The following is a 16,602-nucleotide window of genomic DNA, read 5'->3' as shown; positions in this document are numbered from 1 at the left end:
TTTCTTTAAAAACTTATTCAACCCTGTGCTCTGCTCTGAAGAAAAATTAGAATTTCCGCATGAGTGGATGATGAAAATAAAAGTTCTACACAGCAGTGTAATGTTGAGTTGGCAATTTCAGTACATGAATAGGTGTATGTGTTTAAATGCACTTTTAGCCCTCTGCTGGTATTTCAAGATAACTACAGCATACGTTGCAGCATAAAGCATAATGCAGATCTAGAGGTTTGTGAGAGCTCCATTGCTTTTTGGATGGCAAATATGGTATCTGTTGGTATGCTTAATTGCTCAAACTATCATATAGTAGTTTTCAGCAAAAAGGTCCACACATCCTTACTGTTCTCAGGTTACAGCAGACATATTGGTCTGTCTGGTTATTTGGGTTAATGCTGGCTGTTCATGCTATGGATTAGGGTTGGGCTAGCAGAGCAGTCACCTGGCCCTAATCACATAATATATTGTGCATGGCATCTGACTAGTTCGACTTTTTTGGGGCTTTCATTTAAGCACCCTCTCACCTAGCATTCAATGATGTGCTTTAAATTAGTTTGTGCATATTTTAAAATGAGCCCTATTTATTACACGATTGATAAACTACAATGGAAGATCTGGAGTACTGCTTCATTCAGATTTCATGTTTCAACAACAAAAAGTTCATATACAATAAAATTATACATTTCTTTGGATACTTATCTTACAAACCTGCAATAAAAAGAAACAAAAAAAAAAGGTTTCAGTAAAAGATCAGTCATTTATTAATTCTGTTTCTATGTTGCTCCATATCAGAGCGGCAGCTTAAGGTCTGGCACTTGTCTCTCTATCATTATGTATGTGGATCAATTATTACATTGGTACACAAAAACATTCACAGCCTGTGTTTTTTCCTCGCAACCCTGTTAAGGCCAGTATACAGTTAAGTTTCTCATTACAACGCTTTTGCTGAGATATGACAAAAGTAAAAAATGAAAACAATGATTACTATTAAATATATTGATTATCTGTGCAAATACCTCAATTTGAGATGTTTAAGACATGGATCTATCATGTTAAACACTGCTAGTGAAAATCATTATACGAAAATTGATTAAACAAACAACTTTAAACAAAAGCTGTGGTCATGATTAACAGATGAACAAATGCAGTTCAAATGCATTGATAGCCATACAAATTGAAAAAAAAAAAGTGGTAATGCAAATATAGGGACTACTTATACACTGATCAGCCATAACATTAGGACCACTAACATTTATTATTATCTCTTTACAATGGCACCTGTCAGTGAGTGGGATATGTTAGGCAGCAAGTGAACACTCTGTTCTCAAAGTGTATCTGTTTGGAGCAAAAGAAAAATCGACAAAGGTAAGGATGTAAGTGTTAGACATGTCAGAGCATGTCCAACACTGCAGCTCTTGTGCAGAAAAGCTTTTGGAGCGCTTATTGCTGGACAAGTTAATGGTGGTTCTGTTAGAAAGGTGTCAAAACAAACAGTGCATTGTAGTAAATGGCAGAGGCTGCTCTTAAAAGCGTCTATCAGTATTAAGAAATCAATTCATAACCATTTGAGTCATTTGGGCTTCAGTGTCTTGCTCACTATGACATGTGACCGCAAGAACTGGAGCTCGAACCCACAACCTTCTTATCGACAGGCGAGCGACTCTACCACTGATTCACAGCCACCCATAGTATGATGTGTGTGGGGCTGTGTAGCTGCAGACCTGTCAGCAGGACCGTATGAGAGGGGGGGTCTTTACAATACTAGGCAGGTGCTCATAATGTTTTGGCTGATTTGTGTAAATTGCGTAAGTGGTTTGATGTTTTGAGGAAATTACAAAAAAACTTCCCCGCACCTCAAACACATTCAATCTGCATACAATAGGTGTTTACACTTGACTTAAAGTATTTGAGACACACCCATGTATATTTATATTAATTTTAGAAAACATCCAATGCAGTAAAATTCTTGTGATTTTGACATTTAAAAAAATAGTTTGTACTCAGCTAAAGCTGCTAACACTTGAATTATCATTGTTACTTATTACCACCTAAAACACAATAGTTTTGATTAAATCATAGACACAATAATGATGTGCTTATAATGACTTGTGAGCGTCACACTTTAAGTACATGTGACTAACCCTTACTCGAATGCATGCATCACTAGCACACTTTCCTATTCAACATAATTGAGATTAGTACATTTATATCAAGAAATAGTTTCCCATGTAAAGGGGTTATTCAAGTACACTTGCACTATTTGAAAATGTCCACTTAGTTGGCTATGTTGTTTTTTTTAGAAGAGGAAATGTCTACATAGGCCATAGTACAGACACATATGGCAGTATTTTCAGTGTGTTAAGTAGAATGTACAACTGCTGACCCCTTTCATGAGAAGATCGCCATCTTCCTTTAGACATTCTGTAAGGCCGCGACATTTGAGAGTCTTCAATGGAAAATCCTTCATGAAACTGGTGAACCACCTAAATGTGAAGCTGATTTGTGCCAGCACAATGTTAATGGTCATGAGAATGTTTCTCTGTTCAGTGAGAAGACTTCTATAAAACCTTAGCTTCCACTACAACGGCAGGATTCTCAATGTCGCCTTTGCTCTGAACCATCCTCAGCTCTAGCTGTGCAGGACTGGGCCTTTTCCCAGGACCAGCCATCTCTGAAAAGAGAGAAGAGCAGTTGAAATTAAAACAACATACTTTTTGGATTCTGGCTTGTTGGTTTAGTCAGCATTTAAAAGGTAAGTCTCATCTCAATCTTCTTGTGGCAGTTATGAGAGCAAAGTGAGTGTCTTTTTTTATTAGTTATTTACTTGTACTCCATATTGACAAATGTCTTTTGAGAAAATGCAAGTGGTTTAATGTTTAACATTGATTGTGTGAATATAATGTTAAGAGCAGAAGAAAGCAAACAGGATTCTTATATGTTGGTTTAGCAACTCCAAGATAAAGAAGAGAGAGACCACATGACTAAAGGAGTATAATAAATGCACACAAACCCTACCATTGGCATAAGTAATGGTCCTCTTAATGACATGGTGCATGACTGAGACGGTCTTTTCACAGGCAGCCTGTAAAAAGCAGTGGGATGTAGTGATTCATTCATTAAGCAATAGAAATATGACACCCATTAGCTTTTTGATCATTCTTGTAACTGACCTTTAGGTCTTTAGGGTGATGGTGAGTCCAGGCAAGCAACAGGGCAGCAAACAAGTCTCCTGTCCCCACAAACACAGCATCGACCTTGGGGATGTCCATGCAGATTTTCTGAGTGGTGTTGGTCCCATCTGCTTTCACTACAGAGAGGACACACATATCAACTGAACTCATTTTTCACACTGCGACCATCAGGCCATAGATACTGGGTCATAAACAGGTACACGGCTTGTTTTAAGAGACGTTTGAACCTGTTAGTCCCTGTTTGTCGTTATATGTGGTGCTGTGATTTATTGTGCTGCTATGTTAGAAGTTGTCCAGCAGTGGAATACATCTGAAACTGGGAACAGTTAAGTCTGTCTATGTATACAATACACTTCTGAAACTGCCAGGGAAAGATGTAGAAACTGCACACGACATGATTACATTTCTGGACAATAACGATCATATTGTTGATTTGCTTCTGATGCTATTTTGAGGTTTACCTATTTTCTGGCTCCCAAGGGCCAGCAGAAACTGGTCCCCATATTTTGATGGCAGGTCTGTACTAGTCAGGACAACAGTATCTGGACCCATGGAATGAAGCAGGTCCATCACCTGGAGAGCAGAAATGATCCTCAAGCAGTCTACCTACTGTATTGGTGACATATGAGAAATGAAGTGCAGCACAGACAGAATTTAAAAGGATACTCACCTCAACAGCATCTGCCTCCGTGTTGATTTTCCTACCAGTTAATAACCTGTGATAGATGGATGTACCAGTGAGAGAGTCTTTCCAGACCTCCATTATGTACAGATATTTTTTCAACTGGAAATGTATACAAAATATCAGGATTATTATCACATTTTGGTTATGATTATTTTAGTTCACTTACTCTGCTTCAAACTGGTTTGGGGTGAGGATGTCAGCTAGAGGCACTACTTTGTCTCTGTAAACTGGCAACAAGAACTCTGGAACGTACTGAAACAGACAACAGTTTTTTATGTTTTAAAACAAGGGGATTTCACAGTAAATCTAGAGTGAAATCTTTATATGTATAGGGTCTAGACCGTACTCTTTTGGTATAGCATTTACATTAATATAAAATGCTTACCATGGCTCCTTGGTCTCCCATTACAGGATCACAAACTGTGCAAAAGTAAGAATTTGCACATACAGTATATTTACAAATACAGTTTGATATTACAGACAAGTGTGTAAGAAATGTTTAGTTTCAATATTACTTCATTTGCGGATTCATTTATCAAGCAGATTCTAGGTGTGTCAACCTGTCACAAGTAAGTGAAAAGTGACCCTCACTATCACCTCAAACTCAAGATGTCCTCATCAGTTTATTGTTCTGATCTAAAAACCTAATAAAACCTTTATACAGTTTAGAATCACTTTTAGGGAAAACATCAAGTCGTCATAACTGAGAAGCTGTAACTTGAGAATACATGTCATAAGTCAAGAGTACATGAATATTTTTACAGATGCATGTTATTTTCTGTTGTCCTTAAACGTACTGATCGATCACCTAACCAATATGTATTCCAATTTGAAATGTGATAAATGTACACTGACCATATACCAGGGAGGGATTGGCATTCTTCAGCTCCTGAATAATATCAACTACCATTTCCAGGAATGACATGTCTCTGCTGTAACCTTGGGAATGAACGTTTTAAAAGAGAAAGGAGAAAATGTAAGTCTTCAGGTTTATCACGCCAGGATGGTAGCCCACCATAACAAATTGATCAAATGAAAGACATTAACATTCTTGTATCAACATACACATTTAATTGGGGGTAATGCATGTCCCTTCTCTCAAAACATTACACTTATTTGTGCCTACTTTAAGTTTCTGGTGGAGAGACTTACCTGTGAGGATGTAATCATAGTGGTTCACCTTATTCAGTTTTATGCCCTCATACAACACATTAAGCTCCTCTGCAGTCAATACTTGCCCTTTCCAATGGGCGTAACCTAGGAATCAAGAGGGAGAATGGTGACTCAAATTTTCAAGACTTTGAAATTGGAAACATGTGCAATAGTGCAAGTGTTGTACCTCTTCTCTTTTTCAGCGAATGTAAATAACCGTCACAGCATTTTGTTTTCCTAACTCCTTATGTGTCAACCCATCCCCCATCTTCCTCTGCTGTGCCCCCCCCCTCCTCTGTGTTGTGTTGAGGGCCAAATGGGGCCTAATCAGTAACTGAATGGGAAGTCTATCCTGGCTGCCAATTTCCCCCTTTCTCTGTCCCCCCTTTGACCACTGACCTAAAATATTCCCTTAAAACTGGCCAAACTACAAATGAGAGGAAGCACTGAAACTTTAATATTCTTTATACTGAGGCTCAGAGTTCAGACAAAACCCAAACCTGAGTCAGTGAGAGGACGTCCTGCATTGAGACTTTAAAGAAAGCTTACAGAAAAGGAGTATGTGCTGTGGTTATAGGATAAAGTGAATATCAATGCCTTATATAAAAGGGAATAAAAGTATTTGTGTTGTTTACACAGTTACTAAACTATATGCAACATTACACTACATAGTTACTAGATGCTTAACACTGATCACTTTCCTCTGAAGATGGAGAAAATGTAGCTGATTTGAGCAATTCCTGTGTAGAGTCTCCTGCCCCAATGGTGAAGAAATGTTTTGCATTCTTTGATACAGAAACCTCTCATTTCCCCTTTCTGCAGGGCTAACAGCCAACAAGCAGAAACGCCTGTTTTTCTTCTTATTGAAGCAATATTTTTGTACTCCATTTTACAAAGACTATACTGAACTATATCCTGCTTTCATCAACTTGTGTGTCAAATGAATGTTGAATAGAAATTACGATCTAAGGCTAGAAATTGACTGTCTAAAAGTTAATAAATTATTACATTAATTTAAAGTGATCTTAATTCGTTATTTTTAAGACACTGAATAATAACAAAGGCTGCATACATATTGCAATTATTTTAACAGTTATGGCTTTAATGTGAATTTTGCACTTCTCTTAAATAACAAATATCTACTTGTCTTAATACTAGGCAACATAAGCCCTCTGACATTATGGGGTATCACGTAGTAAAACAAGTGAAGTCTCTCTTCCTTAGACATGTTTAGTGTTAGCTTAACAAACTAGTTGAGTGTATGAGAAGTATATACTGTATATTCTGATTATTAATTTTCAAAGTATTTGTTTATGATTTGAAACCTAAATTATATTTTTTGGCAAGATATAGATTTTTGTGTGTGTACTAGTGTTTTTTGCTGGAAGAGCAAAAAGACCCAAACAAAATGACTTTTAGTGGCCAAAGTCTACACAACTCAGGACTTCTACTATCTACTGACGTCACATGAACCACTTCTCTAGATCTTTATCAGGACAAAAGCCTCCCTGGCCCTTGTAACAACAATAACAATCAATTAATATCGCCATATTTGATAGAAAAGAGCAAAAGAGAAAATAAATTGGAACATAAATTTATCTACTTGTGAAACTGAAATAAAATCAGGGTGTTTTGTCACACAAGGGAATTTAAAGCACTAAGACTCACCTGTGTGATTGGAGAACTGCACAGAGTTGATTGAGTCCACTTCAAAGCCCAGCACCTTTAAAAAGAAAGAAAGAAAGAAGTGATAAACAGCAGTGTCTGTTTAAACAAAGACCAATGACATCTGTGTCATTTAAGCTTTTTGTTAGCTAGTTGTTACACATTGATATGATAACAAACCCACTGAAATACAAAAATCTGGACAACTTCAGAGTGTATGATTGAAGGTTAAGTCTAAGGTCATTATGTCTCCAAGTTGAGTTTACTACTATCAATACAGAAACCATTGTAAAGTCCTTTACTAGCATGATGCCTTCTGTTTGGAAACTGCTTTACTGTGAACACTACTTCACATAACATCCATTACACACAGTAAAAACTAATTCAACATAACAAGTGTGGTTTGCACTGCTATAGCCACCTGTAGATAGAGTCTGAATAACAGGAAGCTCAACAACATTTACATGTGACATTTCCGATCGAAAAGTGACGTTTGATTTTTTTTTTTTTTTTTTTGTATTTTAATTTAAACTCATTAGGTAGGCTGAAAGCTAACTTGGTTGAGTAAATTGTTTTTAGTAAAGAAAAATGGCCTGTGTGCGGTTCCTGTTAAAACAGTAACTTAGCATATCTGATGTCACAATTATTTAAATTATATTGTCATACTTCCCCAAAGTAGATTTCTGTCTACGTATTTCTCTTTTCACGCTACCTTTATCTTTCTCATTGGCTACACTGAAACATTTCAAGGTAAGATATATTTCTTACCTGTAATGGGAATGTTGCCGACTTGTTCCCGACGTATCCCCTGACAACGTGACTCTGAATGGACAACACACGACACTCCATTACTACAATGACTGCGTTCAAAAACACCAAACAGATGTGTTCAGTCCTGCAGCAGCATGAAACTCTTTTGCGGGCTCTGTCACGCTTGAAGTTAGCATGTGAGGAGAAACTCCAGCGTTAAATGGCAGAAGCGGCGCTGCAGCTTGTGACATCTACCGTCTTTTCCTACAGGCAGCTACACGGGGCAGCTAAACTGGTGCATTCACAGGCTCGCGAAGAACGTGGGAGATAGCAGCTCCTGTCCTACTTTACATCACAATCTGACGTTAGGTAAAGGACCGTTTCACAATTGTTAATTTCTGCAAAGCAAAATCCGTTTCAATAAACGCTTATACAGATTTTCTCATCACTATAAGATTTCGTTATGTTCACACTTACCATATAATTTACAAATAAAACATTTCTCCTAATTTAGCCCATAAATCTAAAAATAACACAAACTTTAAAGGTTATCCACATGACTTGTCAAGCCTCAAATCAGCTTTAGATAATCTTTGGATTGTGTTTTTGCACAATTGTGTAAATATAGGCCTGCTTAGAATATTCATAATGCAGAAAAAGATGTTCAAATCTTGTTAGAAAGAGTCCCAAAACATCTAAGAAACCGAATAAATAACATATAAGTGGCACTCTCAGTTCAATTAAAAATATTTACTACACTATTACAATGACATCATAATAATCCTCGGCAGATAGTCTGGATTAACACATAGATAGATAGACAAATTTGCTACATTTGATAAAAGTCAGTATGTTACTGTCAGTAGGGTGAATATCCCTCCGCCAGGCGCAATCTGCGTTCATTCACTCAGTCTAGGAACTCGACCCGCCTCTGTTGCTCAGGTCTGGCCGGGGGAGGAGCCAGGTAGCTGCTGTATTGACACGTAAGAATCCTGCGCACTTTTAGGGAAGAATCTAGGTCTTTCATCCTCAAGTTGAACATCTGGTTCGTCTTCCTCGCGTGTGACCAGATGTATAGTTAAAGTGTTCGTAAGTAGAGGCTCGTTCGGATTGTTTCCGGGTGTCGTGGGACTTGACAGTGTCGGTGTCCAACATGAGATTCTCGGCGTTCATTTCTGTCCTGCGGTCGGTCGGCCCGGTGGTAATCGGTATTTCTTTGGGCTTCACCTTGAGTTTACTGAGTGTAAGCTGGACTGAAGAAGCATGCTACTCGGACGCTAAGCAGGGTGAGGACATGACTTCGGGTCAAGATGGGCTGCTTAAAGGAGCCAGAAAGCCCAACTCTATATCCACTGTGAACGAGGTGGAGTCCGACGAGGATTTTGAACCGAGGATAGTCCCATATAAACAAGTCCAACAAAGTGCGTCGAAGAAAGTTTTCAGGTACGCTGATATGATCTATATAATGGAAATTCAACATCACATTGTGCAGGACAACAGGCCGCAGTGTAGCTCATCTTCATGTGAAGATAATTCAAAAGGTTTGTTAGTCTATAATGAGACTGCGTGACGTGTGAGTTCAGCAATTGAAAACGACGAATTAAACAAAAGTAAATCTTTTCACATGATGTTTTTTTATTTTCCCTCTACATCCTCATCTAACTTTATCAATCTGTCACACTGAGTGCAATAAAATGCGAAGCATGCAGCCCCACTTACTTTCTCCTCTGCTTTCAAGCAGCTGGCCTTCTCTGCCAGATAAACTACATATTTCAGACCATGTGTCCGTACCAAAATGATTCCCGTCTTCGTAAATAGACACACATTCCTGGGATTGTGTGTGTTTTTTTTTTTTAAAGAAAGACCTTGTATGCATTTAAGACTTCACAATCAAAGCGGTTGCATTCCGATGCAGTTCTGATAAAGAGAGTTTTCCCCTGTGGTGGAAACATTTATTGAGTCATGGATATCATTTATGTTCTGCCAACATTCAATGATCTGAGGATTAGAAGGAAGAGCTGCAACTATCTGTTACATGTAGCCTATTACCACCATTCACCGTTTTCTTAATTAATTGTCTATTATGTTAATAATGTCTAACCTCTTATTATGACAACCAAGAACCAAAGGTGATGTCTTCCAATGTTTTTGTTCTTTTTGACACAATATCCATCAAGTTTTTCAGCAAAATGGCTTTGAAATGTTGGTGGACAATAATTTCTATTTGCTTCACTGTAAGCTCCTTTTCATGTCATTATTATTTCCCTTAATTACAAAGCTTATTAATAAATGTACCATTACAATATTTGTTCAAAAAAGATTACATTTCTCTTTCAGTGTGAGACGCAGGATTGTTCCATGTTGCAAAGTTAGTCTTCCAGTGTTTTGATGTATCTTTCTATCCGAAACAGTATCAGTTTTCCCTTGTTGTCTTTTTTCAGAGCTAAATACATAAGCACAGAGTTGGGGATGCGAGAGCGTCTGTTTGTCGGGGTCCTGACATCTAAAAACACCATGAACACCCTGGGGGTAGCTGTTAATCGCACCATTAGTCACCACCTGGACACCGTGATCTTCTTCACTGGCATGCGCAACCGCAAAGTTCCTCATGGCATGTTCGTTGTCTCTCATGGAGACGAGAGACTGATATGGAACATGTTTCAGAACATCAAATACATTTTGGACCATTACATCAACGAATACGACTGGTTTTACTTTATCCAAGATGACGCCTACACGGGAGCTGACAGGATAAAAGTCCTCGTAGATCACCTCAGTATGGACCGAGAGCTTTACATGGGCAGTCCTGAGGAGTTCATTGGTGGAAAGATGGAGGGAAAGTATTGCTACGGAGGATATGGATACCTCCTTTCACGTACCTTGCTCCTCCGACTTCAGCCCTTCCTGGAAAACTGCAGAAATGACATCCTTAGTGCAAGGCCTGATGAGTGGCTCGGAAGATGCATCATTGATTATACAGACACAAACTGTGTCAGTGAGTTTGAGGTAAGTTGAGTTTTAACCTCAAATGTGCCCTTGATTACATTGTTGTTCACTATCATTAATTATTCATTTTTAGATATACTTGAACTATATATACATACATTTATTTAATTTTCATGGTTAAAGGGAAGGGTGTAGAGGAAGTAAGATAATACAGTTAATTGATTGGCTCCTGTGTGGAGTTTATGAAACTCATACCGATGTCTCTATCTGACCATCAGCTGTCATATGAAGTGATTAAATACATGCTGCAGAAACAGACTTTATTCTTCATCTGGAAACACTGCTTATACGTTACAGGGGGGGAAAAAATCAGCAAAGACATAAGAGGCACCACTTTGTCCACAGGTGGTAGAGACAAACTGTGAGGAGCTTTAAAATGAATGATGAGCCACAATGACGAAAAATCAGAAATATGCCATCAGGGCCATTTGTGACGTACGAAACAGGAGTGGTTCTCCTTCTTGACAACAACAACAAAAAATACATCAGTTATGACAAAAAAAAAAAAAATCAGTATTTGACAGCACTAAAAACTGATAGGTATATAAAACTGCAATGACATTCTAACATAGAGGTGGTGATTGTATCAGAGTAGATTGCTAATATCCTTTTAGCATTTTGCGTTTTTTCAAAGCTACAGCAGCATCTTTGAATACCAAAACAGGCAAGCAAATGACAGCTGAGTTCAGCCCTGCTTGGGTTCAATGGTGTGAAAATCCCATGTGGGTCAACATGCTCTGCTCCTGTAATGTCATTAACATTTAAGGTCAAACGAGCTCTGTGGAGCCATGATCTGTCCCAGTGCCCTTTCAGCCACAATTTGTCTGTCCAATGCTTAAGCTTTTTGTCTTTATTTCAACATGTCATTACTGCTTTTATATGTTTTGCCCATTGGTTTGTTGTTACACACTGTTTTTTGCTTCCATCTTCTCCTCCATGGCAATGACACAGAAACCATTTTGTTACAATAGTGACTAGTATCCTTGGCCAGAGGAGCTTCAGCAGAACCCCTTTTTATAAGGGAGGGAACAAAAGAACCATCAGTCATCAATGTATCTGTTAAAAGGAACAATGATTACAAACAGGCACAACTATTGCTTCACTTCACCACAACAGACGTTAAGCTGTCTGTAAATATTTGCAACCGAGTGGCCTTGCTGCTCAGTTAAGCAGTGTCTCAATTCCTTTTCTTTTAATAGCTTGATGAGATTGGATTCACTTTTTCTAATCACTCAAGCTCCTTAGGTGCCCACTCGGTTTTCAGATTAAATGACTGTGTCTGAAAGTGGGATTCAAGTGTTAGCCGTTCACATTAAAGGGTTCTACTTCAAATTCTTAACATGTACCGTTTGAACTAAGCATATTGGTTAAATATTAAAAGGTATGCAATCAATTACAAAAGTATTTATTAAACCTCATATTCCCAGAATAAATTCATTTCCTGATAAAGAGCAAGGCTGTGAGAGGGGAAAAAAACTACAGTTTTGAGAAACATTGTTCTGTTCTTACAAAGTAAATCTTAGGGTTCATAGTGCAATTATGGTAAAACCTAGCCTTTGCAGTTAAGATTAGCGCAATATGATAGATAATAAGAGACTATGTAATGTTTGTTTTCATGAAGCAGCTGAGTATAACAACTAAGCCTCTCATGTAACGACCTATCTTTCTTCTCAGGGGCTGCAGTATCACCATTATGAATTAGGAAAAAACTCTGACCCCAGTAAAGAGCAGAGTGAACAGTTCAAGAGAGCTGTGGCCGTCCATCCAGTGTCTGACCCTGAACAGATGTACCGGCTACACAGATACTTCACTGAGATTGAACTGCAGAAGATTTACGATGAGATTGCTAAGCTGCAGGTAAGCTGATTTCCAAGGGTCACAAACAACCGATGGTTAGAGTCAAAGTTGAAATCCTTATTTTTCTGAGCTTACCTTAAATGAACATTCAACACTGTTGTTCACAATTGAAGATCTGTAAGTTATGGGTTGGCGACTGTCCTGATCAGAACGTGTCTTGTCTTTCCACAGGAAGAAATAAAGAATGTGAGTGTAGTTGCTTTTGAGGGTAATCGAAGCGCCCAGTGGCCTGTAGGGATCAATCCACCCTTTGAGCCGAAATCTCGGTTCGAAGTTTTAAAGTGGGAATATTTTACAGAGGAGGAGATTTACTCGTGCATTGATGGCTCTCCAAAATGTGAACTGCGTGGCATTGATCGCTTGGATGTTGCTGATGTCATTGCCACGGCCATGGGAGAGTTGAACAAGAAGTACATGCCTGTCTTACACCTGAAGAAGCAGCAGCTCATAAATGGATACAGGCGCTTCGACCCTATCAGGGGCATGGAGTACACCTTGGACCTTCAGCTTGAGGTGGTTAACCAAAAAGGTCATAGCCGTTCCATCACTAAGCGGGTTCATTTGGTGCGACCTTTGAGTCGGATTGAGATCATCCCCATGCCCTATGTTACTGAGGCTACAAGGGTCCACATCATTATACCTCTTACTCTGCAGGACAGGACTTATGTCAACCATTTCCTGGAAGTCTTTGCCTCTAACGCTTTTGAAACTAGTGAAAATGCAATCCTTACTTTCTTGTTTATTTATGACCCAGTGGAGGCACAGCAAGTTACCCAAAATGATATATTTGCCAGTGTGAAGACTCAAATAAATGCGTATGAACACAAATACCCTGCCGTAAAAATCCCGTGGATAAGTGTCAAGACAGAAACACCATCCCAGATCAAGTATATGGACATCATCTCAAAGAAGCACCCAGTTGACACGCTGTTCTTTTTAGCTAATGCCAACACAAACATCAATTCAGAATTTCTGAACCGCTGCCGTATGAATTCCATCAACAACTGGCAGGTGTTTTTTCCAATCCACTTCCAGGACTTCAACCCTGATGTGGCCTATCACAACCAACAACGTCCTGTCACATTTGATCTGGTTAAGGATGCAGGCCATTTCGACCAAAGGTCATTTGAAGAAGCATGTTTTTACAACTCAGACTACATGGCAACGCGCACACGCATGGTGGCAGACGTCCAAGAGAACGAGGAGATTCTGGACACTTTGGACGTCTATGACATGTTTGTAAAGTATTCCAGTCTACATGTATTTAGAGCAGTGGAGCCAGCATTGCACCAGCAGTACAGGTACCAAGCATGCAACCCACGGTTGAGTGAAGACATCTATCATAGATGCATGCAGAGCAACATGGAAGGTCTTGGTTCCCGATCCCAGCTCGCCATGCTTCTGTTTGAGCAAGAACAAGGAAATAGCACCTGAAAGCATCAGTGAAATTGTGTTCCTGCATGTTTTAAATGGATGTTTAAATCTTTGAGTTTGGCAAAGCATGGTGATGCAATCTAGAATTTGGGGTGAACAGGAGCAACACATGTTGCACCACACATAATTTAACCCTTTACTTTTCCCTTTACACAGCCCCTCGTCTGAGGAAGTGATTACTTATCATAATCAGGTTTATTGCCAAGTACGTTTACACATACAAGGAATTTTTCTTGGTGTTTTGTTACAAACAGTAAACATAGAAGTAATAGGCTATAAAACGGCAGCACTTCTTCTTTCAAGGAATGTGACTGTGCCTGACATTCTCCACCTTTTGGTATGCATCAGGGGGTTCATTTGTTTTTTTAAGGTTTTTTTTGTTTTACTAGACAAAAAATGAATGCAGTATGTTTTTAATATAACCTTTCTTAAATGTTTACAATACTCGTCCATACAGATGAGTAGCTATAACCAAATGTTTTTGTTACTATTATGTTTCTGAAAGCTGTGTTTATCACTTTTTTTTAACCACTAGGTGGCAGGCACTCACACTAGTAGAGCCCTGGTGTAGTTTTAGGTATTCTCCATTACACACCCAGCCCTCACTGAACAACAAGAAACCCATTTGTAAACTCTCCTCCTCTCTGCTTGTTCAGTTAAAATTCAAACATTTACAATAATCGTGTTTGGTCCTGGAAAAAATGTCTTACCTTTGATTATTTATGTTGTGGAGGAATCATGCAAAGGGTTCATTTTAAAACAATGCAGTTGGTACAGTTGATTTTAGTTTTGTTTAATATTTAACAAATAGAAAATGGCAAAAAGCAACTGTAGTTTGTTGCTCTTCAGTGGGATCAAAGCACGATTTACACATGCAGTAAATAGATTGTCATTTCATTTGAATGTTAATATCCAAGATATCGGACAAAATGTAGAGTTTATATATATGTTATTATTAATGCACAGCAGGTAGTCTGTGCCTTCACATAATATGATTGAAACATTGTCCTTTTATATTTACTGATTTGAGTGTACAAAAAGCGCATTATTGTGTATGTGCCTTCACACTGATGCAGCATACGCTGACTGAAATGATCTTTTTGTTACATGGTTTTGCAGTTCCTTCATTTGATGTACAGGTGATTTTTTTCAGAAGAGGTAAAGTCTGTTACTCTGCTGAGAAAATTGAACAGGATGTGATTTTACCTTGAATTTTTTCAAAGGTGACCTGGTAATTTTCAGATCGACTATCCAAAGACTGTATAGTGCCTCAAATATTGGAAGATGTTTTTAGAACAAATCTTCTGTCTTCAGAGATCATGGATGAAAACATGTATTCCAGTGTTTCTTTTCTCCATGAAACATTGTTACATGAAGATTTATATGCAAGAGAAAAATGGGAAAGTCTTTTTAGTTTCAAATTATAACTTTATTATTATAGAAATGATTAAAAGTAAAAATATGAGAAACATGTCAAAGTATAGCAGACCATTTTAAACAAGACAATATTTTTCAAATATTCCAAAGATTTTTGGGAATCTATTGTAAAAGATATCGTAAGTTAATCAGTAGCATCATTGTACTCCATTTCCTGAGTTCACTTTACGAAATGGTTGCTTTCTACCAGAAGCAGTGCAGACCGATGGGAGTTTTTTGTGGAGTGGTACTTGGCACCAGAAAGTTATAAGTACGTTATAATGTGCAATATTACAGATCACAGGACAGGATAGATGTCTGAAGTGTGTGCGTGTGTGTGCGTGTGTGTGTGTGTGTGGGGGGGGGGGATTCTTAATTTCAAAGACATTGTTTATTTTGCAATTCTGTTCATGACATTGCATTGAATCAGAATGGTGCTTTCTGTTCAATGTAAACTTTATACACTGTATTTATTTTTTACAAGAACTTTAATGTCATTTGCAGACACTAGACACTTTCATCCATTTGCTTTAAAATAGATTAAATCAAGGCAAGTCCTTTATTTGACTCAAGTTTATGTTGGAAACATTTCATCCACAGTGGTGGTCCAGACAAGTGACAAGTGTGATTACAGACCATGGAGATCAAGTAGTGCCACCTTTTTGCAATCATTTCCTAACGCATTTCTTTGTTGACGAGAGCAGTCTTCACTGTGACAGTACTCAAGCTGTTGCACGAATGTTCAATTTGATTTTTTTTTCTTTTACACAAGTATGATTAATAATGTGCAGAATTTTAAACCGAGTCTTCCAAAAACCACTGTGAAAGATGGCAGGCTAAGATTAAGATAAGAAGTCATTGTGCTTATGTATGCTTTCTGTGCCTAGTGTGGGCAAAGCTAAAGTACAAAGTTAGTGTTTTGGATTAACAACTTGTGTTATCAACACAGCCAACATTGATGAGTGGTCTAAAGAAATGTGCCCATCATTTATTTATCCGTCATTTCTCTATGAATCATGCAGAATCTGAATGCTTCTGTCCTAATAGAGGCTTTCATGACATTCTCTATACGTGTTTGAATATTGTATAGACTCTGTTATTAAGCCTTCTTTTGCTTAATTTACACAGCAATCAATCAATACATACACATTATGTATATGATATATAATATATGGAATATATAGTTGGTTGTTGTTGTTTGGGAGACAAAAAGAAAACCTACTGTATCTTACTTTGTGGTATAAATCATGTTTGAACATAATGACAATTTGAAATGCTTTACATGGAATTCATATAGAATGAGTTATGCATATGTGTACTAGCAACACCAAAGCAATATATCTTGATTATTCAAAATAATAATAATAATTGTGTGCTGTAATTCCCAATGAACTGTGAATGTTTGTAATTTTTAAATAAAGATTATATTAAAAAAGAAAAATCTTAAAGCTT

The 16,602-nt window shown here is 37.9% G+C and overlaps 2 protein-coding genes across 2 annotated transcripts; one reads left to right on the top strand and one right to left on the bottom strand.

Annotated features, from left to right (window-relative positions):
* Positions 1 to 731: 731 nt before the first annotated feature.
* On the bottom strand, positions 732 to 7,726 carry LOC109989364 (pyridoxal kinase). The gene is made up of 11 exons (XM_020641092.3): positions 7,456 to 7,726; positions 6,691 to 6,745; positions 5,023 to 5,127; positions 4,726 to 4,809; positions 4,256 to 4,290; positions 4,037 to 4,122; positions 3,856 to 3,901; positions 3,647 to 3,758; positions 3,165 to 3,301; positions 3,010 to 3,076; positions 732 to 2,665 (listed from the first exon to the last, which is right to left on the bottom strand). The coding sequence occupies exons 1-11, from the start codon at positions 7,534 to 7,536 to the stop codon at positions 2,553 to 2,555; spliced, it is 921 nt and encodes a 306-aa protein (XP_020496748.1). The 5' UTR covers positions 7,537 to 7,726; the 3' UTR covers positions 732 to 2,552.
* A 670-nt stretch (positions 7,727 to 8,396) lies between these two features.
* Positions 8,397 to 16,591, top strand: chpfa (chondroitin polymerizing factor a). Its single transcript, XM_020641080.3, has 4 exons — positions 8,397 to 8,880; positions 9,879 to 10,443; positions 12,118 to 12,300; positions 12,472 to 16,591. The coding sequence occupies exons 1-4, from the start codon at positions 8,591 to 8,593 to the stop codon at positions 13,732 to 13,734; spliced, it is 2,301 nt and encodes a 766-aa protein (XP_020496736.2). The 5' UTR covers positions 8,397 to 8,590; the 3' UTR covers positions 13,735 to 16,591.
* Positions 16,592 to 16,602: the final 11 nt, after the last annotated feature.

This window comes from Labrus bergylta, chromosome 13, assembly GCF_963930695.1.
Source record: "Labrus bergylta chromosome 13, fLabBer1.1, whole genome shotgun sequence".
NCBI classification, from domain to species: domain Eukaryota; kingdom Metazoa; phylum Chordata; class Actinopteri; order Labriformes; family Labridae; genus Labrus; species Labrus bergylta.
This window is presented reverse-complemented; position numbering and strand designations above follow the sequence as displayed.

Coding starts and splice junctions, on each gene's coding strand:
- LOC109989364 (XM_020641092.3), bottom strand. CDS start 7,536: ATGGAGTGTCGTGTGTTGTCCATTCAGAGTCACGTTGTCAGGGGATAC. Junction 3,759..3,855: donor CGGAGGCAGATGCTGTTGAG/GTGAGTATCCTT, acceptor TCTGCTCTCCAG/GTGATGGACCTGCTTCATTC. Junction 2,666..3,009: donor GACCATTACTTATGCCAATG/GTAGGGTTTGTG, acceptor CTCTCTTTTCAG/AGATGGCTGGTCCTGGGAAA.
- chpfa (XM_020641080.3), top strand. CDS start 8,591: ATGAGATTCTCGGCGTTCATTTCTGTCCTGCGGTCGGTCGGCCCGGTG. Junction 10,444..12,117: donor ACTGTGTCAGTGAGTTTGAG/GTAAGTTGAGTT, acceptor CTTTCTTCTCAG/GGGCTGCAGTATCACCATTA. Junction 12,301..12,471: donor ATGAGATTGCTAAGCTGCAG/GTAAGCTGATTT, acceptor GTCTTTCCACAG/GAAGAAATAAAGAATGTGAG.